The sequence below is a fragment of the Protopterus annectens genome, chromosome 10.part0 (genome assembly GCF_019279795.1).
Source record: "Protopterus annectens isolate FY-2018-M chromosome 10.part0, PAN1.0, whole genome shotgun sequence".
Lineage (NCBI taxonomy): Eukaryota > Metazoa > Chordata > Ceratodontiformes > Protopteridae > Protopterus > Protopterus annectens.
The window spans coordinates 368,190,595-368,217,976 of NC_056744.1; the positions used below are offsets into that span (position 1 = coordinate 368,190,595).

At 41.0% G+C, this 27,382-nt stretch overlaps 1 protein-coding gene across 2 annotated transcripts in view; it reads left to right on the top strand.

Moving 5' to 3' along the window:
- The window catches only part of LOC122813133 (phosphodiesterase 4D interacting protein), a 1,898,306-nt gene that overhangs the window by 436,005 nt on the left and 1,434,919 nt on the right, over positions 1 to 27,382 (top strand). For both annotated transcript variants that reach the window (XM_044085281.1, XM_044085280.1), the window contains exon 3: positions 15,553 to 15,623. In XM_044085281.1, coding sequence (XP_043941216.1) covers positions 15,553 to 15,623 — 71 coding nt within the window. The remainder of the gene's footprint in view (positions 1 to 15,552; positions 15,624 to 27,382) is intronic.

Below are 27,382 nucleotides of genomic sequence, written 5' to 3' on the forward strand. Positions count from 1 at the left end.
TATTGTCATATCCTTGGTATTGTTGGCTAGGCTTGTAAAGGCTCTCTTGTATCATTAGCCTAATAATCACCTATGAAGCTATGAAACAAATATTTATTTATTGACTTGTCCTCAATGGTTTGCCAGAAAACCACAAATTTTATGAGAAGCAGACCAAAACCTGAGGCCAAAATCTGGACAGTTGATAAGTATGGTAGCATCACTGAGAGGTTTATTAAAGACTTGTGGCAGTAGTTGTCCAGTTGTACTTAGCTGTGACATGATTTGCTGGTCTGGTGCCTTTAGCAGCATCTCCAGTTTAGCCTAAACTATGTGTAGCTCCTCTATTTTAGTGAACAGTCCATTCTCATAAAACAGTTTCCTTTTAGAAGAACTCACATTATCTGTATTACTTCAAGGCCTGTACAACATTAGCCTGGCCATGACTGTCTGTAAGCCTTAGTCATTGGCCATGTCACCTGGAAATCATTGAGGTGATGCAGCATATTTTGTCCACTCCATGGAGTAGAGGGATAATTGCCTTGAATACATCCCAGCTGACCAGGGTTTGATTAGCGATCTGCATAGTGGAAGAGTTATTGGAGGAGATCAGGTGGGAGTGAACAGCTGACAAGTTTCAATAGTCCTGGTGGTCAGGTTTGGCATATGTTGGTATGTAACACCTGTTGTTAGATTGCAAGTGTATGTTCCACTCTGTGAGAGAGAAAAAGCAGGACAGTTTCAAGCCCACAAAGGAAAACATTACTGTGTAGTTCAACATAGCATAGGTTCATAGGTGGTTACTAGGCTAACCGCCCCAGATCCCTTACAAGCCTAGACATATTTATCTCCAGTTGCCCCAATTGTTGGTTAGGTGAGGGATGGTCGCAGAGGTAAGGATCTCTAGTAGTTAATACCGCCTTCCTCTGTCCAGGAAGGACATAGGCACCAACCCAGGAGTGAAATTGTAGTCACCCATCCATTGATCTAGACTGTGTTTGAAGAGAGTCTGTTAGGGGCAGATGTTCAAAGCCATGCATTCACAGAAGGGGTGGGTGCAGCAGGCATTACATTATATTAGTCAACCAAAAAAAGAGGAGGAGCTTGAGAACACAAGTGTATTAATGCATGTAGTAGCTTAAACAGTCCATAAAACACATACAGCTGTTAAAACATAGTAAGTAAGACACATTCACCTAATATAAACACATCAAAAGAAAGGTAATTACATAATATGGTCAGTCAGTAAATACATACAGTAAAGAAATAATCATTATAGTTGTACCTAAAACTGTCTGAGAAAACATTAAAGCATACTGTATGCAGTAAACAAGGTAGAAGTAGAAATGCGTATGTAAGCAAGAAGTGGTAGGCGGTAGGAAAATAGGAGATGATTGAAAATAGAAATGTAGTAGAATTTAATATTTCAAAGTAGAGTTGATGAGAATAAGACGAAACAGAAAAGGTTAGACAACAGTTGTGCAATGTGACAAAAAGAGATAAAAAATTTGAAAAGAAATGCAGCCAAAAGGGATAAAATGAAAAAGAATAGTTTGCATTTATTGATGCAGGCAAGAATATGGGGAAAATCTGTGTAGTGAGTTGGGCGCTAAAGCATAATATTTGAAAAGGCAGCTATATGGGAAGGTGATAGTAGGTGATTGTAAAAAATAGATAAAATACAAAACAAATTGGTAAATAATGAAAATATGAAAAAGGCAGTGGAAAAAGAGTTAATCCAGTGAAGATGAATTATGCAATTATATATATCCCTAATAGGGAAGGCATCTCTGATCAGTACTAGCAAAAAATTACGATCCCTCATAAAATCCTCCAAGGCCAGCTTCGAGAGAAAAATTGCACAGGACACCAAAGACAATCATAAGGCTTTTTTCAGTTATGTTAGAAACCTGGGATGCAACTCCCAGACTTGTTCTGAGTTGATTCTAAATGACAAAAAATACACTGAACCCACAGACATTGCCAATATCCTGGCAGACAGGTTCAGTGCAAACTTCTCCACCCCCTTCCCCCCAAAAGAGCAAGTATCTATCCCGGCAGAAGGCTGCCTCCCAAATATCTCAGATGCTCAGGTGAAGGCTGCCCTCTCCAAAGCAAAAAACACTGCTTCCATGGGACCAGATGGCGTCCCAGGTTGCATCCTACATGAACTACAAGAGGAACTAATCCCTCAAATAAAACAGCTATACAATCTCAGCCTCACTACAGGATATGTGCCCACAGAATGGCGTACAGCAACAGTGGTCCCACTCCACAAAGGTAGAGCCTCTACGGACCCTGGAAACAATCGCCCCATAAGCCTGACTAGCTTCATCTGCAAGGCTATGGAGAGGATCATCATGGAGCTCATAAACAAAGACATTGGGTACCTACAAACACTAGATCCTACCCAGTTCGGCTTTGTCAAGGGCAGATCCTGCCTTTTGAACCTGGTTGACTTCTTTGAAACAGTCACCAAAGCCATAGATGAAGGGAAGGTAGTCCACACAGCCTATCTGGACCTTGCAAAGGCATTTGGCACAATACCCCACTCTGGCATCATAGATAAGCTATCCAGCTTAAATATAAACCCCTATGTCACAAGATGGGTCGCAAACTGGCTCAAAGACAGAACCCACAGAGTGAGAGTTGCTGGAGCCATGTCAGACTCGAAACCGGTCACAAGTGGCGTCCCACAGGGTTCTGTCCTGGGACCACTCTTGTTCGGTATATACTTTTCTGAGGTACAGGCAAACTTGGGAGGACTATGGCTCACCAAGTTCGCAGACTACTGCAAACTGGGCGCCATAATCAACTCTCCAACTGACACAAACATCCTTCAAAAAGGTCTCACAGAGACAGATAACTGGTGCCAGCACCATGGTTTAAAGCTAAATGCCAAAAAATGTATAGTCATACCCTTTGGCAAAAGCAATGTGCCCACAAATTACCACATAGGCGGAAACCCATTAAGTACAGAGAAAGTTATTAGGGACCTGGGGACCCAAGTTGATAGCAATCTCTCCTTTGAAAACCACATTGTCAAAGTGGTTAGAAAGACCTTCTACATAGCCCACCTCATCACGAAGGGTTTCACATCTAGATCAAGAGAGGTAATCGTGCCCCTTTATTCATCCCTCATCAGGCCCATCATAGAATACAATGCCCCTTTTGGGATGTACCTTACCCGACACCTGCAGCAATTAGAAAGACCCCAAAAGTATCTCACCAAGAGGATCAAGGGTCTCAAACAGATGCCATATGCTGCTCGGTTAAAAAAACTCCAGCTCTACTCAGTTGCATTACCGCCTACTTCGAGACGATCTATGCCTGACATACAAAGCTATGTCAAATTCAGAATTAATGGACATGCTCCACCTCCGTAAATCTAAATCCCTTAGAGCCACACGCTCGAGGGACTTGAACCTTAGCACAGAAATAAATAGAACTTGCTGGAGGGACAGGTTCATAACCCAGAGGCTCCCTTCACTCTGGAATAGAATTCCAGTTCATGTGAGGCAGAGCACCTCACTGAATCTCTTCAAGAAGAATCTCGATAAGTGGATGGGGGATCGTAGGTTTGTCCCAGGGATTACTCCCGTGTCACTATTAGACAGAGGCACAGTAAACTAAACCTTAAAAAGGGCACAGTATACTCAAATCAAGGGGTGGCGTAAGCCATACAGAATCGGGCTAGGCTTATAATTGCCCCAGGGCAGATAGCCTAGTATGAACCTATGAACCTATATGTCTTGACAGGAATGCAGTTTGATGTCATAAGTGAGAATGTCGTCATTTAAAAAATAATTGCATTTGTGATTTCTGTTAAATTAACTAGCAGTTAATTCCACTCACTACTAATTGCACAGAATCTGGATGCTCTTACCCTGTTTTAGTAGAAATTTTAGGTTTGCGTAGTAGGTATTGCTGGTTGTTTACAAAGTGAGTTGAAAGAGGAGTACCATACAATGATCTTAAAATCGAAGTTTGCATGAAATTCTTTGTGTGATTTTTACTATCGTGCCTGCCAGTCATCAAGCTTCCCCTGAGTTGGACACAAGCAATTTATATTTTACCTGGGGACTTAATCTTGGATCAGGTGACAGCTGCCCAGAGGGGGCAATCATTCAAGCAGCCCTCAGCATGCTTTAGCCCCTGTCATTCTGATGAAGAGGGAATTTGTAATATTATGACCCTACTGGTGTCTTGGTGGGGAGGGGGATAAGAGATCTCTGGCACTGCAGTGGTCCAAAATGTCTTCCCCCATCAGAGTGCATGCGCCACCAGTTGATGACTTGGTGAGCCGAACGTCTGCCAGGCTGTGCTGTACTCTGTATACGTTCACTGACAGAACACAGCATTCAAAGTGGATGCCATGATAATGAGAAGGAGAAAGCTTGATGTCCTTCGTATCCAGGAGACGAGATGGAAAGCCAGCAGACCAAACCACTTGTCTTGGGATCCAGAGTCGTCTTCTCAAGTAAGATGGAGTAGAAATGGTGTGGAAATTGTGGTGAAGTACAATCTTCTGAAAACAGTGAGGGATGTCATCAGAAATAGTGGCAGACTCATGGCAATCAGATTCTGCTGTAAAGATAAGGCAGTATTCATGGTTTTAACTTATGTCCCACAGCAGGGATGTGATAGTGAGAAAAGGAATTCATTTAGGCAGCAGTTGCAGGACCTACTAGGTAAAACAAGGAGACATAATGCCTTAGGATACAAAGTATTAGACGGTTCTTACTGGAAAGGGAACACATATGGTGGCCTTCCATATTATACAGTGCTGTATTAGCTGGCTATGTGAGCAAGGAAACTAAGCAATGTTAAGAGAAAGCTGTTGGGAGTACAGTCTGACTAGTGTCAGTGGTGTCCACAGTGCGATATGCAGAACACTGTCCATAGAGTGATATGCCAGAGCACTGTCCACAGAGCGATATGCCAAAGCACTGTCCACAGAGCGATATGCCAGAGCACTGTTCCACAGAGCGATATGCCAGAGCACTGTTCCACAGAGCGATATGCCAGAGCACTGTTCCACAGAGCGATATGCCAGAGCACTGTTCCACAGAGCGATATGCCAGAGCACTGTTCCACAGAGCGATATGCCAGAGCACTGTCCACAGAGCGATATGCCAGATCACTGTCCACAGAGTGATATGCCAGAGCACTGTCCACAGAGCGATATGCCAGAGCACTGTCCACAGAGCGATATGCCAGAGCACTGTCCACAGAGCGATATGCCAGAGCACAGTTCCACAGAGCGATATGCAGAACACTGATGTTCTCAGTACAGCAAGAAGCAGATCAGAGCAGCCAAGTGAAGATAAGTGCAAGCTACTGCTGCGCCATTGAGTTAATAGTTTGTCAAAGCTAATTAAGGAACTAGGCCTCACAAGCAGTACGATCAGCTGGTCTGAAAGTTACTTAGTCACCGAATGCAGTCTACATACTTGGCAGATGAGCTGTCAGCTCTTCTGCAAACAGCATTAGATGTGCCATAAGGTATGCTAGGAGGAGCTATACTACGTAATGCATCTGTAAATAAAATGCATATAGCCCGTCTCCCAGAAAATCTAATCCAGTCTGCAAATGATGCAACAGTTAATATATTGCAGCCTCTACAGTCCAACGACTCCAGGATGATCTGCACCATTCCTCTACAAAAATAGAAACTTAAGTCCAAAGAAAGCTATATTAGTAGTATTCTCACCCTCGGCTCAGCAATCAAACTGCTACAACTTAATAATGTTACCACTCAGTTATACTAGAATTGATCTAGTACAGAACACAAAACTGTCAGTTATAATAATTGACAACATTTATAATACACAGTTCAAAAGACTGAGATTAAATCTTTTCTGTCACACCATGCACGTAACACCATAGCTGAAACCTACCTATCTGTTTCTCTGCTGTATGCCTCATCAGTTTTGGCTAACGTACAGTCCTTTCAGCTAGCCAAATAGGAATATTCTTTTAAAAAGAATGCAAAGTTTGCCAGTAACTACATTAAAGAAACATGTCCCTGTCTTGCGCTTTAGTCCCTTAACTGTCTAGAGCTACCTAATCAGTTATCCTATATTCAGACTAAGACTGCATACATCATCATCTGCAGCCTGGGTTATTCTAGGCTGCTGTCTTTGTTTTTTTTTTTTGTTTTTTTTTATTTATAAAAAATATTCTATGCTGCCACTTTACGTGTTTTTTTGTTTTGTTTATATTTATTATTTTTAGCTTTTCACATCTTAACATGTTTTTGTTTGAGTCATGCTATCTCAATATGTTACATGTTTTTTGTTCTGTTTATTTATTGTGTCTTCTTGTAAGTTGTGGCCATTTATCATAACTTTTGCAAATAAATAATAAGCAAGTAATATTTTTTATTAGTTGCCTAATTGCTTTACAGTTATTTAGTTGTTTTAAAAAAGCAATCGATAATGTCCAACAATTTCCTTAGTAGTTATAATTAATCAAATAGTTAATGCCTGACAGGGCATTACAAGAAAATAACCTACTGCCCTGGATGGTTTGGTGTTTCCATGCGTCTCCTACTGTGAATGGGCATTATTGCACTTAACAAATAACCTATTTTCTAAGTTGTTTTGTTTCTTTTATTATAAGTATGTGTGCAGGGGTATGATATTAATATATGTACACATGCATACTTATATTTTAATACTTTTGGTAAAATAGTTCTTCCACCTAATATTAAAAAAGCTAGTTAAGGCTCTGAGCTATTAATCAGTTGCTTTACCAAGCTCCCTTTGGTTTTCCTGTACACATGACTAAACTACTATAACCTGTTCTCCTTGACTTTTCTGTGCAATTGTGAATTTTGTCCTCGGCTCTTATACCATCATTTTTTTCATCTGTCCTACAGTGTATATCCTACCACCCATCTTTTGCACTTCATGTCTGTATCCTGAAGCTTCCTAAGCTGCTCTGCCTTCACTGTCCAGATTTCTGGACCATACAGAAGTACGAGGCCACACCACTGCTTTGTACGCCTTACATATATTTGCTAGTATTAGCTGAAAAGTATTAGTAAAAAAAAAAAATATATTACAAAAGCTTGTTTTGAAGGAGCCAGTGATTCATTTTATATATATATATATATATATATATATATATATATATATATATATATATATATATATATATATACATTACCTGGGAAAACTACTCGTGTACCAATACACTTGCCCAACGTTTTCTGGAATGCATTAATTCCAATGCCCTGGACCAGCTCGTTCTTATCCCCTCTAGACGTAGCAACATCCTTGACCTAGTCATTACTAACATGGACGACCGCTGCTCTATTCCATTACTCAACTCCTCCCTGGTTAGATCTGACCACAAACTAATCACCTAGCAAATCCACCCCCCCCCCCCGCAATGGTAACCACCATGAAAAACTTCTCCAAAGCTAACTTTGGGCTCCTAAAAACAGAGGTGGCTACCTTCACAGCACCCATGCAATTGGAGAACAGCTGCATGACTACCAAATCATGCACTAATGCCCTGTACGAACACATACACAAATGCATGGATCTCGCCAGACCCAGTAGAACCAATACGCTCTTCTCCAAAAAAAGGAAGACAATCTGGTGGTCCCCTGCCATAAACAAACTCTACAACAGAAGGAGGAAACTGATGCAAAATAAGGTGAAGTCCCAAGACTGGAAAAACTCCCTTATCAGTCTTAACAAAAAGTTGATATCCCTCATGAAATCCTCTAAAGCTAGCTATGAAAACAGGATTGCAGCAGATAGTAAAGACAACCACAAGGCCTTCTATAGTTATGTAAAAAATCTCCATGGCAATACCCAGATTTGCTCGGAGCTGTTGCAGAATGGCACCCCCTATACCAAGTCAACAGATATTGCCAATATACTGGCAAACAGATTAGTGCCAACTTTACCCCCCCCAAAGGACCAATCACAATACAAGTAGATTGCCAGGCACCCAGTATTACTGCTGCACAGGTTAAAACAGCACTGTCCAAGGCCAAGAATACAGCTTCTATTGGACCCGACAATATCCCTGGCTATGTTCTACATGAACTACAGAGTGAACTGGCACCTCACCTGTGTGCCCAGTTCAATCACATCCTCACCTCAGGCTTTGTCCCTACCGAATGGCGCACTGCTACAGTCATCCCTCTCCACAAAGGAGGAGAGACTACAGACCCTGGGAACTATTGCCCCATTAGCCTGACAAGTCTGATATGCAAAGTTATGGAACACATCATCATGGACCTAATAAACAAGGATGTAGGGAATCTCCAAACTCTGGATCCCACACAGTTTGGTTTTGTGAAGGGTAGATCATGTCTGCTCAACCTGGTTGACTTCTTTGAGTCCGTCACCAGAGCTGTGGATGAAGGCAAGGTGGTTCATACAGCCTACCTTTATCTGGCCAAGGCCTTTGATACCATTCCCCACTCGAAATCATAGAAAAACTCACTAAGCTAGGCATCAACCCCTATATCACTAGGTGGCTCACAGAACCCACAGTGTGAAAGTAGCTGACTCCAAGTCAGACTGCCGACTAGTCATGAGTGGAGTCCCACAGGGTTCGGTCCTGGGTCCTCTCCTGTTTGGCATCTACTTCTCTGAAGTCCAGGCCAACACGAATGAACTCTGCCTGACAAAGTTTGCAGACTATTGCAAGTTGGGAGCCATAATTAACTCCCCAAGTGATTCTGACATCTTAAAAAAGGCCTCAGAGACCAACAATTGGTGTCAGAACCATGGCCTTAAGCGCAATGCCAAAAAAATGTGTCATCATCCCCTTTGGGAAAAACGCGGTTCCCATGAATTACCACATTGATGGTAGTCCACTGAACACAGAAGGCATCGTAAGAGATCTGGGAACACAGGTTGACAGCAGCCTCACTTTGACCACCACATTGCCACTGTGGTCAGTCCTTCTATGTGGCACATCTCATTACTTAAGGGTTTTGCATCTAGGAAGAAAGAGGTCATTGTCTCTCTCTACTCTTCCCTCATTAGGGCAGTCATTGAGTACTATGTCCCGTTTGGCATGAACCTCGCTAGACACCTGCAACAACTGGAGCAGCTGCAAGAGTACCTCACAAAGAGGATCCTAGGCCTTAAACACTTGTCCTATATGGACAGACTCAAAAAACTATTCTTTGTCTCATATTCCCTACTTAGAGGCAATCTCTGCTTGACCTACAAAGCCATATCTGACCCAGCTCTGTTAGAAATGCTACATCTAATGAAATCCCAATCCCTTCGGACTACACGCTCCAGAGAGCTTAACTTCATTACCACAATTAACAGAACAAGCTGGAGGGACATGTTCATAACCCAGAGACTGCCCATGCTATGGAATAGACTTCCCATACATGTCAAGCGGAGCACCTCACTGGCCCTCTTCAAGAGAAATCTTGATGAGTGGATGGGAAATAGAAAATTCACCCCGGGGATCACTTAAATGGCTCTACTCGACAGAGGCACTGGGAACTAAGGTCAGGTGGCATGATGCCAGGGTAATCCTATGGGCTAGGCTTGCAAAGGCTCCAGGGCCATTAGCCTAGTACACACCTATGAATCTATATATATTTTTTTTTTTTGCTGAGGAGGATAGTAGTGAATGTTGACTGGAAATATTGAGTATAGAGGATATATTTCTTTTGTATAATTCTGTATGTAAGTCTGCAAAAAGTGAACCCATTCCTGGAACATGACACAAGATAAGCATGTGAATTTTTATCTGGGCACAGGAAGCCTTATAACTGTTATCGTTGAACTGCAGAGAACATCATTTTGCAGCCCATTGATCCTACTATTAAAAACGAACAGCGGAACATATAAAAGTAGTGAGAGATACTGATGTGAAGGCTTTGTGTAAGGAATAAAAAGAAATATTACATTTGATAACAGTTAAAGAAAACGGTCACAGCTCACTTGCAAAAAATGGCTAACTAAAATGAATCTAAACTGGGGAGAAGGAAAGTGCACACATTCTAACATTAGAACATCAGAGAAAGTGTTGTATACAAACAATTTACTGTACCCTAGTTAACTTACTTACTATACCCTAGTTAACTTACAGCAAGGCAAGTGCAGATGTAATGAGTGGATGTTTTCAGGTCAAAGATAAAATACAAAATGCACAGTCTTTCTCAGAGACTTCTTAAATTAAACTCTCAAATGTTGCTGTTGGGATACTTGCAGCATGACATCACTTCTGTCATCTGACCTTAGTTCCCAAGTTAAACCCCCATTTGTTAGATACTACTAGCATTTAACATCTCCCAGTGAAAATACATAAACAAGGACTTCTCTTATATCTACAGCAAATGGTGGGAGTTGTAAAATAATATAGCAATAACCTGCGGCTGGATGTGGGTAATGCTGGATTTACCCATGGTTGGCTTTGTTTGGTCACTCGGGCTTCGCCCTTGTGACCAAACTACGCCAACTGTGGGTAAATCCAGCATTACCCACACCCAGCCGTGGGTTATTGCTACTATACAATAGTGTTAGCTTTGTGTTGTGTTTTTTGTGTTGTTGTTGTTTAGGTTTTTGTTTGCTTAACTTTGTATTCTTCCACTTTTTGGGAGATAAAATAGTCCACAACTAGATGTAAAATAGCGTTATATACCAAGACATTATGCGTGGTTATTAAAAAAAGTTTTAAGGCAAAGAAAAAAAACAAGATGTGGCCATACGCAAACCCCCCCTGCAACACATACATACACACACACACACACACACACACACACACACACACACACACACACTCACTTCTGTACCAGCAGCCTGATGTACAAACAACATCCAGTTCTAATACATTTGGTAACGCACGCATTGGTATCCTGCTGATATTCACAAATGACATACAACTATTTACAAAATTCCAGACAGCTGGGCTGGCAATATCTCCTTTTGTGACAAAGACTATTACCATTCTTTTTAAATTATAGAATTACTTCTTAGCTGACGTAGGTTTAAATAAAGCAGGAATGCTTCTGTCAGGAAGACTTGGATTCAGTCAGGATTGATTTGCTTTTGGCAGATTTGGAAGTAAAAATCCAGAGAAAAGAGTGGACTAAAAACACTTTGACAAGCATGCCGAGCTGTAACATTTAACATATGAAGTTGTTTAAAGCAGGAGGTATAGTGCTGAACAGATTCTGTATTTCATGATGTCCACAATCTTAAGGGCAACCTCCAGCAATGTGTGGAATTAGTTGTAGATAGCATCACCTATACTTAGAAAACATAGCAAATCTGCTGGCTGACAAATTCAGATCAAATTTCCCCAACTCATTACCCTCAGTTCTCCTCCAAAAATACCTTCCACCACTCCACTGCCAATTATCACCAAAGAACAGGTTGCCATTGTGCTCTCTAAAGCTAAAAACATGGCTTTAATGGTGCCTGACAATGTACCAGGTTACCTCCTAAACAGCTTAAATGTGGACTTATCAGGTCCATTAGGATCTCTGCTTAACCACAGCCTCTGGCCTGCCTTTGTCCCGATAGAGTGGAGGACAGCAACAGTCATCCCACTGCATAAAGGGGGACTATCTATTGACCCAGGAAATTATAGACCCATAAGTTTGACTAGTCTTACATGTAAGGCCATGCAAAGAATAATTTTGGACATAAGTAATGACATAGTAGACCTCCAAACACTGGACCCGACTCAATTCAGCTTTGTCAAGGGCAAGTCATGCCTACTAAATCTGGTGGATTTCTTTGAAAGGGTAAAACAGTACATACTGTCTACCTTCACCTGGCCAAGGGATTTGACACCATTCCTCACTCAAGTATTCTAAATAAACTCACAAAACTGGACATAAATCCCTATGTCACCAGATGGATAGCTAACTGGCTCACAGACAGGACACGTGGTTAAAGTGGGTGAATCCAGATCCAGCAAGAGGCCATTTACTAGCGGTGTGCCATGGGGCTCAGTACCAGCATGATTCCTGTTTGGAATATACTTCTGTGAAGTCAAGGGAAATGTGGAAGACCTCTGGATGACAAAGTTTGCCATGACTTCAAGCTGGAGGCAATCAGTGACTCCCCCAATTATGTAGATATCCTTCAGAAGGGTCTAGAATTAGACAAATGATTGGTGCCAGAACCATGGCCTAAAACTAAATGCAAAAAATGCATTATTATATCCTTTGAGAAGTGAAATACCCCTGCAAATTACCACATCAACAACACACCTCTTACAGTGGACTCAGAGGTGAGAGATCTAGGTGAGAGATCTAAGTATGCAGATAGTAGGCTGAACGTTGACCACCATTTATCCACAGTGGTGAGGAAATCCTTTTATGTGGCACAACTTATAAGTAAAGGTATGGCATTCAGATACAAGGAAATTGTAGTCCTGCTGTACTCAGCCCTCATTAGATCAATGATGGAGTAAGGCGAGCCATTTGGGATGTAATTAACTAGGCACTTACAGCAGTTGAAATGATCTCAGAGGTTCAACACAAAGAAAATACAGGGGGTAAACAACATGAACTATGCGGACAAAATAAAAGCCCTATCCCTTTACTCTGTCTCCTACAGACTATTAACAGGTGACCTATGCCTGACCTACAAGGCACTCACAAACCTAGCCCTGATGGAGCTGCTACCATCTACAAATCAAACAGAATGAGGTTCACATGATCTAGAGATCTAAACTTAGTCAGCAACTCAAACAAAACACCCTGGAGAGACAGATGTGTCTCTCAGAGATTGCCCCTTCTTTGGGACAAGGTTCCTAGTCACATTAAGCAGGTGCCTTCCCTGGCCCTCTTCAAACACAATTTGGATCAATGGATGGGGAATCACAAATTCACACCTGGGGTAGTGCCTATGTCCCTTATGGACAGGGGCAGTCTGTAAGATACTCACTCCACAGGCACAAGTCCATGCCATCCTCTTGCCCTTAGGGGCCATATATTGAGTAAAATTGGGTTATATTAGCTAGGCTTGTAAGGACCCTTAAGCCACTAGCCTAGTAATCTCCTATGAACCTATGTCTTTGGTTATGGTGTGTCTGTGAGGAACCATAATGATTTAATTAAAACAAAATACAAAGACTCTGGATCTATGCATGACCCTGAAAAAGAGATGAATAATTGCATGATCTGTACAGAAGTTCCTGCGTACTGGCTACCAAAGACTCTTGCAAAAATATGTGGCAGGCAGACTTGAAAAAACTGTGTCTGTGCATGCAGTGACAGCAGACAGACCTTTTACATATTTACATTCTACTACTCAACTCCACCTGGAGGTAGTTCTCATGAAAAGTGCTCACCTGAGTACAAGATCACAAAAGCTTTTTACCTGGTAATACGTTGTCTGTCCTGAAAAGACAAGGAAAATTCTGTGGTTTCCCTGGAAGCCTGCCTACACCTTCTTATCAAGAGCCTGCCTACCTTTCTGATCAAGAAAGGGGCAAATGAAGCCTTGAGATGGTAATCTGTGTGATAAAAAAAAATACAAAGTTCATAATTTAGTTGAAGTGTGCTGCTGAAACAGAGATTTTACTGTTAGTCTGGTTATACAGGGAGCTCATATGATGTGTTATCTGGCTAGTAATAGGAGATCCTGAGGAGATAAATACATTTGGTTTTATTTTTGACTAAACCTAGTCCTGAGCTCCCCAGGGAGGTTAGCTCAGCTGAATTTACAATGCCACACCTGGAAGTTTCTCTGATACTTAATTGTACAGTGTTTTTAATTGTTTCTGCAGTTTCTGTTTAGATTTCTTACTAAAGCTTTTAAATCATTTTAATTGCTTAGGCTTTAAGTTCCGTGTACAATAGGAACTGTTGAACAAGCAGTTATGGCACTATGCAATGATCTTTAGTTGTGCTTTCACTGGGGGCATAAAGGAATAAAGCCCTGACTATGGCCCAGGAAACGGGTTCGATAGCGACTCGAGAACTTTGTGCAAGGCGGATGGGACTGCCCATCCTGGGGGGGGGGGTGCACTACTCATAATTTGGGGGGGGGGTGCTTATGATGCATTTGCATGCCTATTTCTTTGTTTGAGACTGAGGGGAAATATGTGTGTGTGTGTGTGTGTGTGTTACCTGGTGAGGGTGCAGATGTCATGTCAGCAGTAGCCCTTGTGGAAGTGAAGGGTGGAGCAGTGCTGATGCCCATTGCTTGACCTTCCCACAGGGTGTTACTGAGTGGTGCTTGGGGATGTTGGGGTGCAGAAATAGGAGAAAAACATTCCTCGGCAGCACTCTAACTGTGCCCTAGTTCTCTCAACAGTCCCAGGGATGGGTTGGAGTTAATCCAAGGGAGGGCTGTCTGTTTCAGAAGACACTGTGGATGAGTAATGTCTCTGGGAGTAGTTGCTAGTCAGCTGCTGGGAGACAGAAATGTGCAAAAAACAACAATTTTAGTTACAGTACTGATTCTTCCCCATGTGAAAATAAGAAAGGTGTGTGAGGCACAAGGAAAACAAGATAAACTTAAGATCCACATGAACTAGGGTGCTAGGGTCAGAGTAGATAAAAGCCCGAGTAAGAAAGATAATGACTACTTTTTGGAAACATTTTGTTACATATCAAAGTTATCTCTTACATTTAGTAAACAAAAATATATTGCTAGCTATATACTGTCAGGAGACTGTGTAAACATTGATAAGGTTATTGAGACGGTTTACAGCTTGTTTTTCTGTGTACAGTTGGTGTATAGTGCCTCCTTAAATGAGTAGGTCAGAATACCTCAGTGTAAGGGAGGTTACTGTATGCCACTGGAAGTGAGCGAGTGACTGCATTCGATCTCCCCTTGTGTTAATGAGTTTGTCAACTGTCAGCTTGCAGCCTACTAAGGTCCTTACTTGGGTGTGCGCCTCATTAACAGGTTCTCTAGGTCAGAGCACAACACTATGTAAAATTCATCCATTCTAATACATTAATGGCAGCATAGTCATGAAGGAACATAGCAAAGCTTAAAGACAACCTGTATTTCGTAGTGTAAGCTTTCCTGTAAGCAGTGAAAACTATTTTTGTCAGATTGCAAAGCAGCACCAAGGAGCAGTATGGGTAATCTGTACAGTGGATGTCCTGCCGTCAGGGATGAAAACATGTTTATTTCACCCAGTTTTTGGGTGAATGTGCTTTTATAGCCACTTTCACCTGGTCTAGAAAACTTGTATGTACGTCTGTTTGGAAATTATTTTTAAGGGATCATCTGAACTTGTACATGATATGTGAAGGAAAGTACTAAAATTTTATTGTTGATTACCAAGTAAGTACATAACATTTTATGTCTTTCAGCCTATGTGTTAAGGTACTGAACTCATTTGAAGGTTAGAAATATGGCAATCTTTTCCAAAAGAAATTTTAAATTATCTTGTATGAAAGCTGAACAACCTAGAAATGTCACAACATGTGAGGAAACCCCTACAATTATACTATAACATATCAGAAAACACTAAGAAGTCATGTGTTGTTCATATATGGCTGTGTAAGGAATGGTTTATGTAGAGAAAAACAATCTCTGAAAGAGTAAATATTTGTAAGGTGTGGCTTTGCTTAAACTGATTGTCCCCCTTTTATTTTCACAGCTTTCCTCAGTGATACAAAAGAGAAAGGTCCGCCACCATTACAGACACATACCCTTCGGGAATTTGAGACAGTAAGTGAGAAACTTCTTTGCAGTTATGTAAACACTTCACCTACTTCCCCCAAATCATTTCTTATTCTTCAAATTGTATAAGATGCATTTAATGCAAGTGTTGGCATATAGGAGTGCTTTTTTGATTTCTTTTGTTTTGACAAGTTGAACATGACTATATATGCACAGCTGATTGGAATCAAAACTCTGATCATGATCTTTAAGTTTAGGTTTGTTCACAATTCATTGATCTAGCCTTTCCTCTGAAATCCTAGACTAAAAGTAATATAGTTTGTTACCAAAATGGCTGCCAAACACTAAAGATAATTTTTTCCAAGTTGCTGTGTGGCCCACAGACCATTGTGTTCTAGCTTTCCAGCCATCATCTTTCTGTTTCTGTCTTATGTTGCATGACTCTTTCCCATTGCTAGCTGTTTAACCACTGTAAAAGATTGTGGTGCCATGACAAGAAGGTAAAAGTCATAAGATGATACGAGTCATTCGGGTGTCACTGTGGTTTAATGGAAATGCTTGTACAGGGTTGGAGAGGTAGTTTGTTATGCCTTTAGGCTGATGTGTGCGGGACAAACTGGCAAAAAGTACATTTTCAGTGGATCCTAAACTAACTTCAGCATGTTTTAGTAAGACAACCATTGTACAAATACTTTATAAGTTTTTTGTAGAAACACAAGAAACCCCCATCCTCTCAAATTAGATCTCAGTTCTGAAGCACACCTCAGGAAATTTCCATTTTGTTCTTTCTAGGTCCTGATACCCTCCACTCTATTAGGGAAGAAAGCAAAGATAAAGTAAAAAAAGAGATAGCTAGCTATGATTCTGAAAAGAAGGAGTTAAGAAGGTTATTTGGTCATGATTGTAGCTGGACTGCAGCATCTAATAAGTTATGATGCATCTACATTGTTGTCATTTAGTATATATTTGAATTGTTTTTTTAAATAAAAAGCTTGTAATCTTTTTATTAAGCCCTGTCCCAATAAATGTACTGTGGTCCAGCTTGATGTCACTGTAAGCAGTACTGTGTCCATGGACTGTAAGGGGTGCACCTCTGCACATGCATAACAGTGCACCCATTAAAGTCTATGGGTGTGGTCCATCCTGATGTCACTGTAAGCAGCACTGTGTCCATGGACTGTAAGGGGCAGACCTCCACACATGCACAACAATGCACCCATTAAAGTGTATGGTGTGGTCCATCCTGACATCACTGTAAGCAGCACTGTGTCCATAGACTGTAAGGGGTGTACCTCTGCACATGTACAACAATGCACCCATTAAAGGCTATGGCCACACTTCATGTTTTAACTATCATGATGTCAATGAGGTTAAAGTTTACTTTTAAGTTCAGTGGTGTGATAGTAGGGAAAGTGATAATATAAAAAGCTTTTCCACCAGCAAAATCAGCTGCCAGACACCTTTCAATAATGCTGTGGAAATGTTGTTTGGCACTTTGTGCCCTACCTGGTGTAGTGCAAAGGAAAGGGATTTTTGATGACCAAATCACTTTGAGTAAAGGAATTAATTTTAAGGAAATATAAAGGAATGTAGGAGCAACATAGGTTAGGTATCTTGATACAGAAAAGTGGAAAGCATAGGACTGCATGCATCTTTATGTTTTGGAAAGACATTGTTGTGATAAAGAGAAGAAAGACATTCATCAGAACAAGTAGGGAGGAAAGAAATGCACACAGTTAAGCATCGGAGAAAACAACTGCCTATAATGCAGCTAAACAAACAGTTTCTCAAATGCATTTGGCCAGTGCTGTCATTGTTTTCCTAATCAGAGCAATTGTCGCAGGTCATTTGTATGCATGTATTTGAATTTTCTGCACCCGACAATGCCAGATGGGAAAACAATAGAGTTTAGCTGTACCAGCTGTTGGGAACAGGGAGTTGCTTTACAACTGGACAAACCGTGTCAAATTGTATAATATAATAAAAATGAAAAGGAAATGTGTACCAAGTTACGATGGGCTACAAACATCACAAAAGAAATTTTGGAAAACCGAGATCTTGACTGTTAAAGCAGGTTATAATTAATTTCTGAAACTGTTAAATTCCTTCATAGTTTATTTCTATTTCTTATTTTTCTGTACAGAAAGTTACATCAGTGTGTCTTTTCTAACACCAACCCATTCCATTTCATTTTACTCTCACTCGTACCTCTCAACTTTAGTTAATTCTGGCCAAAGCCAACAATAAAACAGGACACAGACCTAAAATCTGGTCAACTTTTAAATAACACCCTAGGTCACTTAAAATGTTCATAGGATAATAGGTATTATGTCATCATACATTTTCGGAACAGTAAGAAAAAATGAAACTAATGTTAAGTTAAAGGGTGCTTTCCTTTTTTCATGTCTACCAGCAGCTGTGCACAAGGGGTAAGGAGGCAGTATCACAACTGAGGTCACCCTTGTTTTAACACAGATGGGGTTGTATTAGTAGGGATGTGGACATTCTGCTGTCAGATCTCAGTCTTTTAGCTGGATCCATGCTGCAGGCATCATCATGTAAAGGACCCCTGCCACTGTATTGGTTGGCGAATACTGACATTTGTTTACAAATCAGACTGGCTCTCCTATTAATGTGCTGCATAGTTTTCTAGACGGTGATCTCCATTCTTAGAATAAACACCCTGACCCTCAGAAGTCTTCAGAGTTAGATGTTGGAGTTCCTGATACCTCCTTTACATGACAAGGACTCTTCTCTCCCATATGTAAAATTTAGGAACATACTTTCCAATCATTAGCGGACCAGAGTTCCACTGTGGCGACCCCTAACCGGGAAAAGCCGAAAGACACAACAACAACTTTAACTTCAATAATGGCTCCCAAGGATTTAAATTTTTTTTTTTTTTTGTGAAGTGCAACTCTGAGGCTGATCCCATCTTCCCAAGCAAAAAAAAAAAAAAAAAATCCTATTTGTGCACTTAACTCTACCCAACATATATAGCTTTTGTCATGAATGTGCATTTGGTGTAGAAGTGTCAAAGCAATGGAATATGATATTCTGTGTTTCAGCCTTCTAATTACACCCCCGTTCCACATCCACTAGCTTAGCACTTTACATACTACACCCATACACACATTCATAGATGCTTACATGTATGCCAACATACTAACATACACAGATTTAGCACAAGTCATACTGATTAGCACAGCTGTTATATCTTACATGGAGATACTTGCCTGTTGACGCAAGGTTCTGCATAGAAGGGGGTCAAAGTTCATATCTGATGCATCCATGGCACTTGTGTGGTCATCACATATAAACCTTGACCACCTTGTATGCAGAACCTTGAATTATTTGCAAAAGGAGTGGCAAAGATAAATCTTTTTTTAAAGTATTTTATTTGATATAGACTGCCTTGTCTAATCCAGTCTGTGCAGATTTATCTCTAGTGTAGTGCAAGTTAATGCAGCTACCAAGAACATGGACAGGCTTTTTCAGGCATTTCTTATAAGTCAGGTGGTAATTGTAATCACTGGTTTTGGAAACAAACTTGTGGTCACTAGTCTACTGTTCTGTCCTAATTCTGCACCATTTGTCCAGTTCAGGTGTATGTAACTTACAGTAACTGAATAGAGAGGCAGCTAGGGGGCACAGGAGGGGAGGTGCTGATGAGCTACAGAACATAATTTACTAAAATAAAGAAGAAACTGATGGGGATTGGCTTTATATACAGCTGCTGATAATACTAGTTTGTAATCGTAATAGAACCCTTACACCACAGAAGTGTGGAGAGCTGTTACAGAATGTGATTTATGGTTATTGCTGCACAACAGGAAGTTAGCAACATCACTTCATCATTAACTGTTGTAGCTCTAGTGGAAATGAAAGTGAGAAAGCATCAGGCAAGGGTTAGCATGGCATCTTTACTTACCTGATGTAATCATTTTTTGCTGTCATCCCAACTCACAATCTGTCTTTGTTATTATGCCTGTTTCCTCTTCAGAATTTCTCATTCCCAGCTCATAAGAGGTAGGACTGAGGATAGCAAGTGGTGTGTCTTATACTGAGAGGCTGGATTGGGTATTTGGCTAAGTCTGTCTGCATCACGATGTGCCCCATCCCAATCAAACTGGGAATAAACAGTATCAGGGGAAGGTGACCTTGCTAGATCTTGTCATCTCTGCCTCCTATTAGCTACTCCTTTGCCTCCCTTGCTACTGCCCATGTCACCAGCATCACCGCAAGCAGCTTGCTACTGCCCATGTCACCAGCATCATCACAAGCAGCTTGCTACTGCCCGTGTTACCAGAATCATCACAATCAGCTTGCTACTGTCCATGTCACCAACATCATCTCAAGCAGCTTGCTACTGCCCATGTCACCAGCATCATCACAAGCAGCTTGCTACTGCCCGTGTTACCAGAATCATCACAAGCAGCTTGCTACTGTCCATGTCACCAACATCATCTCAAGCAGCTTGCTACTGTCCATGTCACCAACATCATCTCAAGCAGCTTGCTACTGCCCATGATATCAGAATCATTGCAAACAGCTTGCTACTGTCCATGTCACCAGCATCATCACAAGCAGCTTGCTACTGTCCATGTCACCAGCGTCATCACAAGCAGCTTTACTACTGCCTATATTACCAGAATCATGGCAAGCAGCTTGGTACTGCACTAGTGTTCTGGCATATCATACTGGTTTTAGAGCAGAGGGGCTGACAGTAGAAGATTTGAAATGACACTGAAAGAAAAGGAAGAAAGGGAAAAAGGATGAGAATTAATGTTTTGTAATTTTCTTTTTTTATGCTGTTTGAAAGAAAGGAAGAAATCAGACACCCTTTAGTTTTAGCTGTATGAAATGAAAACTGTGTCACAGATCATAGTTTACAGCTTTTGGGGAAAAAAGAAACAAATATTTACAATATTTTTGTGTCAGTGATCACATTTTGTAGTGTTTAGCTGTTGATGCAAACAGTTGGTAAAAACAAGTGAGGCTGCTGTCTGCAGTGATAAGGCCACGCTGATGACATGTGACACAGATTTTGCTTCCAGCTAAAAGCTTATATTATTTGGCCACGGACAGCCTGGCTTATATATTTTCTTTCCACCATAGCTCAAATCTTTCATTCTCCAAAATGAGGAACACTACCTTAATAAGGCAGATCAGATGGACAAAATGTTCAGCACTTACTAACAGCTTCAACTGGGAAGCTCAAAAGGCAGTTAAAATGTGCTAGTTTATACTTATAACAATTTGTTTTCATGAACTGGTATGATTCAGTTTTATTTACTATGGATAGCAGTTAAAATAAAATCCCTAACAGTAAATGTGTTGCAGACCATTTCATTCAGGAACTTTGAAGAGCCTAGACTTTTCAAAATCCAAAATGAGGAACGTTCCTTATGAGGTACATTTGAGAGCTGTATTTTCTGCAGACCAACCAAGTTCTTGCAGTTCCTTACTATGACTGGATGTTATTAATCCTTCTCACATATTTTCAGTTTTTGTTTTGTTAACCAGATAAAAAGGAACATATTCCCAAACTTTTATAGCAGGCTGTCCAGAGATTCTAGAAATGATTTTGGTAAACAGAATGCACATTATGTTGGGAAGGAAATTAACAAGCAGAAGTGGATTTATACATGCAAAATGAGAAGGAGCAAAAAAAAATCCCACTTTTGAAATATTTGCAGCCAACTGATGAAAAAAAGTTAGCATCAACTATGCAACATGTACGGAGTAGCATCTGTGGTTCTTGCATGTTAGTGTGGGTGCTGGGTAGGGTCTTTGAGTCTTGGCAGTTAATACAGTTGGGGATGCATCTACACACAGAGACAGCATATATCTCAACTGTCCAGATTTTCACAGAATGTCCACATTTTTGCCTCATATTTTTGATCTGTTCCTCATAAAATTTGTGGTTTTCAAGCAAAACAATGAGGATTGAAGTCACTAAATAATGACATACATTTGAATTTCTAGAGCTAGACAAAAACCTGAGTTCACCACCACGGCTATACAATTCTAAAATTCCTCCTTTATTGAACTATTAAAACCAGTGTAGATAAAATCAAAACTTCCAGGTATTAATTCAAAAGTATGATAAGCACTTTCAGCTGTGGTGGTGAACTCAGGTTTTTGTCTAGCTCTCCTGCCTCTTTACTGAGACGCCTCTAGCAGTTACAGATTTTCTTTGGTGTTTGCTACATTTGAATTTCAGACTTCATATCCTTCAGAAAATGCATGCTAACACAAATCCTGTTATTCTATCTACTTTCTAAGTTTATAAGAGCAAAAATTTAAATCTGTTCTGTTTTTAGCCCTTTGTCCCCCATTATTATAGGCTTTGTCCAGATTTTCTTCTCCAAGAGGTTGAGAGGTATGACAGACAGACTTTTTTGTTGAATATGCACATAGCAGAGTTAAGCTTAAAGACTTTGTGTGGTTTTAAAAAGTAATGCAGAACGTTTAAACAAATTGGTGGAGTGCAGCTCCATTAAAAGAAAATACACTTGTAAATATTTTTGTTTCAAATGCCAACAAACCAACTTTGTGCATACCAGAACCATACATAGAGAATGTTGGAACTCCTTGTATTCATGTAAGACATACCTCTCAACCTGTAATTGCAAAGACATTTGGGCAAAGCTAAAGATAATGGGGGTACAAAGGCTGAAAATCAGAGACAATTTTCAAATATTGCTTTTTTAAACTTAAAAAGTTGCTAGACTAACAAGTTTTGCATTATCATGCATTTACTGAAGGATATAAAGTCTGAAACTCAAATGTATGTCATCATTTGATGGCTTCAATTCTCAATGATTTGTCAGAAAACCACAAATTTTATGAGAAGCAGACCAAAATAAGAGACAAAAATCTGGACAATTGAGAGACGTGATATAAGACACTGTTTTAATTTTTATTGACTACAAAGTCCTGCTAGGAACCACTAATACTTTTGTTGAAGGGGTTAGCCAAGACATATAAGGGATCACCTGCCCCACAGTATGGAATTAAACAGGTATGGGTGAGTTATATATAAAATATTTTAGTGCAGAAGTGCCCAAGATGGAGTGAGAAATACCAAGTTCCCTGAAAAACAAAATATTGAACAATTTTGTTACATCTGAATAATTTGTTGGCGAGTCCACAAATTAGTAACATTTTAGGTTTCATCAAGTTTTCCATCTAATTACAGAAAATAGAGTTAATGTTTGTGAAATAGCCCTACAAACTACACTTGTCACAAAGAAACATGACAGTGTGACCCCCCCCCCCATAAATGTTGTAATCTTACTCTGATACCTTAAAACTTTCTGAGAAAAAAATAATAGTGAATGTGGTGGCAACTTAAATCGCTTTAATAAAAAATGGCAGCTTTTATCAGAATCCTTTAGGTGCAAAAGTTTAGCCATTTACTAAAACTGCAGAATATATAGACATGTAGTAATTAAACCAATAAACAAAGTCAAAAGTAGTGCATGAAGACACACAACTGAGGGGTGTCTATTGCTGCCTTAAAGAAAATATGATTGGAAGAACAAAAAAGCAAAGTAGAAGGGGCAGAGGCCAGAGGGAAGTTATGTTTTTGAGAGGGTCCCTTCCAAATCATTTTTAGACAACCGTGGAGCAGTGCCCCCTTTTGCTATCCCATACATTCATGACTTGACAATAAGGGCCTTTCATTCCTACATCTCACCATATTCCCTGGTACTTGGGTCTTTGGGGATGGAGAGCGTTCCTTTATCATGCATAAGCAAAGGTGTGTGAAAACTATGGTAGCATAAAGTTTTTTTTTTTTTTTTTTTTAGTGAAATTTAACCCTGAACTGTTCACAGTTGCAAGAGACATTATACAAACAGCCAGAAACTATTTTCTGGGTTTCTTCCTTGTGTGTGTGTGTGTGTGTGTGTGTGTGTGTGTGTGTGTGTGTGTGTGTGTGTGTGTGTGTGTGTGTGTGTGTGTATGTATGCACACACGTGATTCAGTTCAATTCTTGCTTCATGTTTTGAGGAAGACATTAAAGCTTGTACATTTTCTTGACAAAATGTGCATATAAATTAGAAAAGCTCCAGGGGGCCTGTTACACAGAGTTTTGTAGAAGTCTAATGAAGTACAAACATTAGTAACTATATGAATCTACTCTTCAGCAAAGTAGAATAGGGTACCAAATTTGTACAAAAATACAACAAAATCAGCAAAACAAGTACAAGAAACCACTAAAGATTAGACATTAAAGTGATTTACACTTGGGTAACACTCTGCACCATGTTCACAAGCATCCATTGAAAGGTTGCGACTCATCACTACATTTTCCCCTTCAAGCGTAAATTATTTTGGAACTTGGCTGATTAAAACACAAATTATGAGTTCAAGGTCTCAAAATATTTTAATGCAATAATGAATTTATTCTACGTAAAATTAATAATAGCTAGCAGCTACTGTCCATCGTTTTTTTTATTTAATTCTGTATCCATCAAAAAGGAGAGAGAAAAGGCTAAACCTAATACGGAGGCTAAACTGTTCTGTCTACTCCCAAATATTACTTCAGTCTCTCCTCACATTCTGGGAACAAATCCCACTCCCTGGCCCCATGTCATTTCTGCACTAACAGGACTGGAAGTTCTCTCTCTTTCCACAGAGATTTAACCCGCGTTTCGTTTAATGCCATGCAGGATAGACCCCAGTTTTCCTTAACTGTAGTTTTTATTTATTTTTTTCTCTTCCCTATGTTAACAATGTTATCAAGTTTACTAGACTCATAGTAATATAACTAAGGAAAGCTAACTGGCTTATCAAGAAATGAATGAGACTGAGTCCAGTTTCATTTATTTGGCAGCAATGATGTGAATGCCCATTTGAAGATGTACTACTTTGTTGCCACTCTCCTAGAACATCCATTGGAATATGTGCTGCTTTGTTACCACTCTCCTAGAACATTCATTGGAAAATGTGCTACTTTGTTACCACTCTCCTAGAACATTCATTGGAACATGTGCTACTTTACCAGTCTTCTGCTACTCTGTTGTCTTGATTTATTTACCAAATAAATCTGTATGGTAAGTAACAATCAAAAAATCAAGGATGATGCTGGATGCTTTCTCTAGATTCACTTAAAACTGTCCTTAACTGTTTAGAAAATCTTTCTCACATCTTTAAATTGAATACTTAGTAACACTAAGAGCATTTGAGGTCATTACATAAGACATGCATGCTATTTATTTATTTTATCCAGATTGTTTGCTTTACATCTGACCTCTCGTGTGATGTTGAATGCCATAACACCTGAGTTTAGATTGCCTCTAATACGCTTTTCACTTTAAACTGTCACATTATAACTGCATAAATTACACCTTTCCTATGTTAAGGAATTAGTGCGTTTAACATTCTGCTATATCATGTAATTAGGCTGACTGGTCTGAGCAGGTAGGAAGACATTCTTAATTACATCTCGTTGGAACAACGTGGCATTAAGTATATAACAAAACACTTCTGATTACTTTTACTTTAAGACCACAGGACGCAAAAAAGCGCTTCCATTTAATACTGTAAATTTTTCTGGTAGCAGGCTTGTGAGCCGCCACCAGAATGGCCTTTAATGGTGACGAGATGCCGGGAGTCCTTGCCATCAGTGGAACTGGATCAACCAAGCCGCTAGCTTGAGGTTTGCCAGGTTCGGGGGTTGCAATCCTGCAGGATGTGAAATCAGATCCGGAATGGGATCTAAGATCCATGGAGGAACTACACCGTGAAACTGCAGATATGGGAACCAGATCTGGTGAGGCCAGAATGGGGCTATGACGATAATTTTGCTCCCCAACCGACGTGCTTTCTGAATGAACTTTGTCATAAGAGGAAGGGGGGCATAAGTGTAGAGGAGACCGGGTGGCCAAGCATGAACCAGAGCGTCTCTGGGGCTCTCCCCTAGTGGGGGAAGTATCGCGAAAAACTCGCTGCACTTTGTGTTTGATGGAGAGGCGAAAAGATCGCAGCAAGGTAGACCCCATTTGAGGAAGATCTGTTTTGCAACTGATGGTTTGAGAGACCACTGGTACGGTGTGAGGATCACACGACTCAGCTTGTCCACCAGAATGTGCGTCACTACCAGAAAGTAGTTGGTGGATATCACCCACTCCCAAACTCTCATAGCCTCCCGGCAAAGGGGATAAGACCTGGTTCCTCCCTGCTTGTTTATGTACCAGACTACTGCCATATTGTCTGTTTGAACCGCAATAGTCCCTAGAGGGAGAAGGCCGTGGAGAGCTTGCAACGCCAAAAGCACCGCCCTCATCTCTAGGACACTGATATGCAAAGCGGTCTCTAAGGGAGTCCACGTGCCTTGGAGGGGGGGTCGGTTGCAGACAAATGAAGTACCTACTCAAATGGAACATTCTGGTGAGTACATAACTTCTTTATCTGAAGTAGTTACTTCATTTGTTCTGCAACCTGTGGGACAGAGTCCCCAGCTACCTAAAAACCTTGGGCGGCCCTTAAGGAAGGATATTCCAAAGCACCACGGAGCCAAAGGAAGCCCTACTCCTGGATATCATATCCAGTTTATAATGAGAAATTAATGTATGGGAAGAGGACCATACATTAATTTCCAATGCCCCCCCCCCACCCGAGGTGAAAAGCATCCGTGGTCAACGTGGCTCGGGGCGGGGGTATTACAAAGAGTTTCCCTTCTCGCAGCTCCCTTGAGTGAAGCCACCTGAGGAGGGAGTCCTTGCAAGCCCTGCTCAATGGAATAGGGGTGTTCAGCGGATGTAGTAATAGAGACCATTGGACCTGGAGGGTCCATTGCAGAATCCTCATTCGTAACCGTGAGTGTAGACAAAGACTGATTGCCGCCACCATAGACCCTAGTGCTCTCAGGACTAACTCTGCTGAAGGAGCCAGGTTCTGAAGGAGGGCTAATACCTGATAAGATAAAGTGTTCACCCTGTCTGGAGTTAGAAGGGCCCGAGAGATGCGAGTGTCCAATTTGGCCCCTATAAATTCCAGGACTTGCACAGGGTGAAGAAAGGACTTTTGAAGGTTTACCGAGACGCCCAAACTCTGGGCAAGAGTTAGAGCATAATCCCAGGCAACACACAGTTGATGCCTGTTGGAGGCGGTGAGGAGCCAGTCGTCCAGGTATGGAAAGACCAGAATGCCCTGGAGTCTCAGGTGGGCTGCAACCACTGCCATGACTTTGGTGAACACCCTGGGGGCTGAGGTGAGGCCGAACGGAAGAACCCTGAATTGTTAATGACTGGCTCCCAGCCGGAAGCGGAGAAACCTCCTGGATAGTCTGTCCATCAAAATGTGGTAGTACGCATCTTTGAGGTCTATGGAGCAGATCCAGTCATTCTCCTGATGGAGGGGGAGAATTGATTGAAGAGTGACCATCCGGAATTTCTCTTTGGGAATGAACAGGTTCAGGGAAGAGAGATCTAGAATCGGTCTCAAGTCCCCCGTCTTTTTTGGCACCAAAAAGAACCTGGAATAATAGCCCAATCCGAACTGGTCTGGGGAGACGCGCTGGATGGCCCTTTTTTCTAGTAGCTTCAAAATTTCTGAAGCGGTCACCTCCCTTTGATCGGGTGGGACATCGGGGAGGCGCTTCATGGGAGGGGGAAGATTTAGGAAGGGGATGGAGTAACCTCTGGATATGATTCGGAGCACCCATCAATCCGTCGTGATGGACTCCCAATTTAGTAGGTGCTCCGACAAACGCCCCCCGACTGCCTCCAGAGAGGGACAGTCGGGTAAGCCCTCAGGGCTGTTGTGCGGGTCTATCCGAGAACGGTTCTCTATAC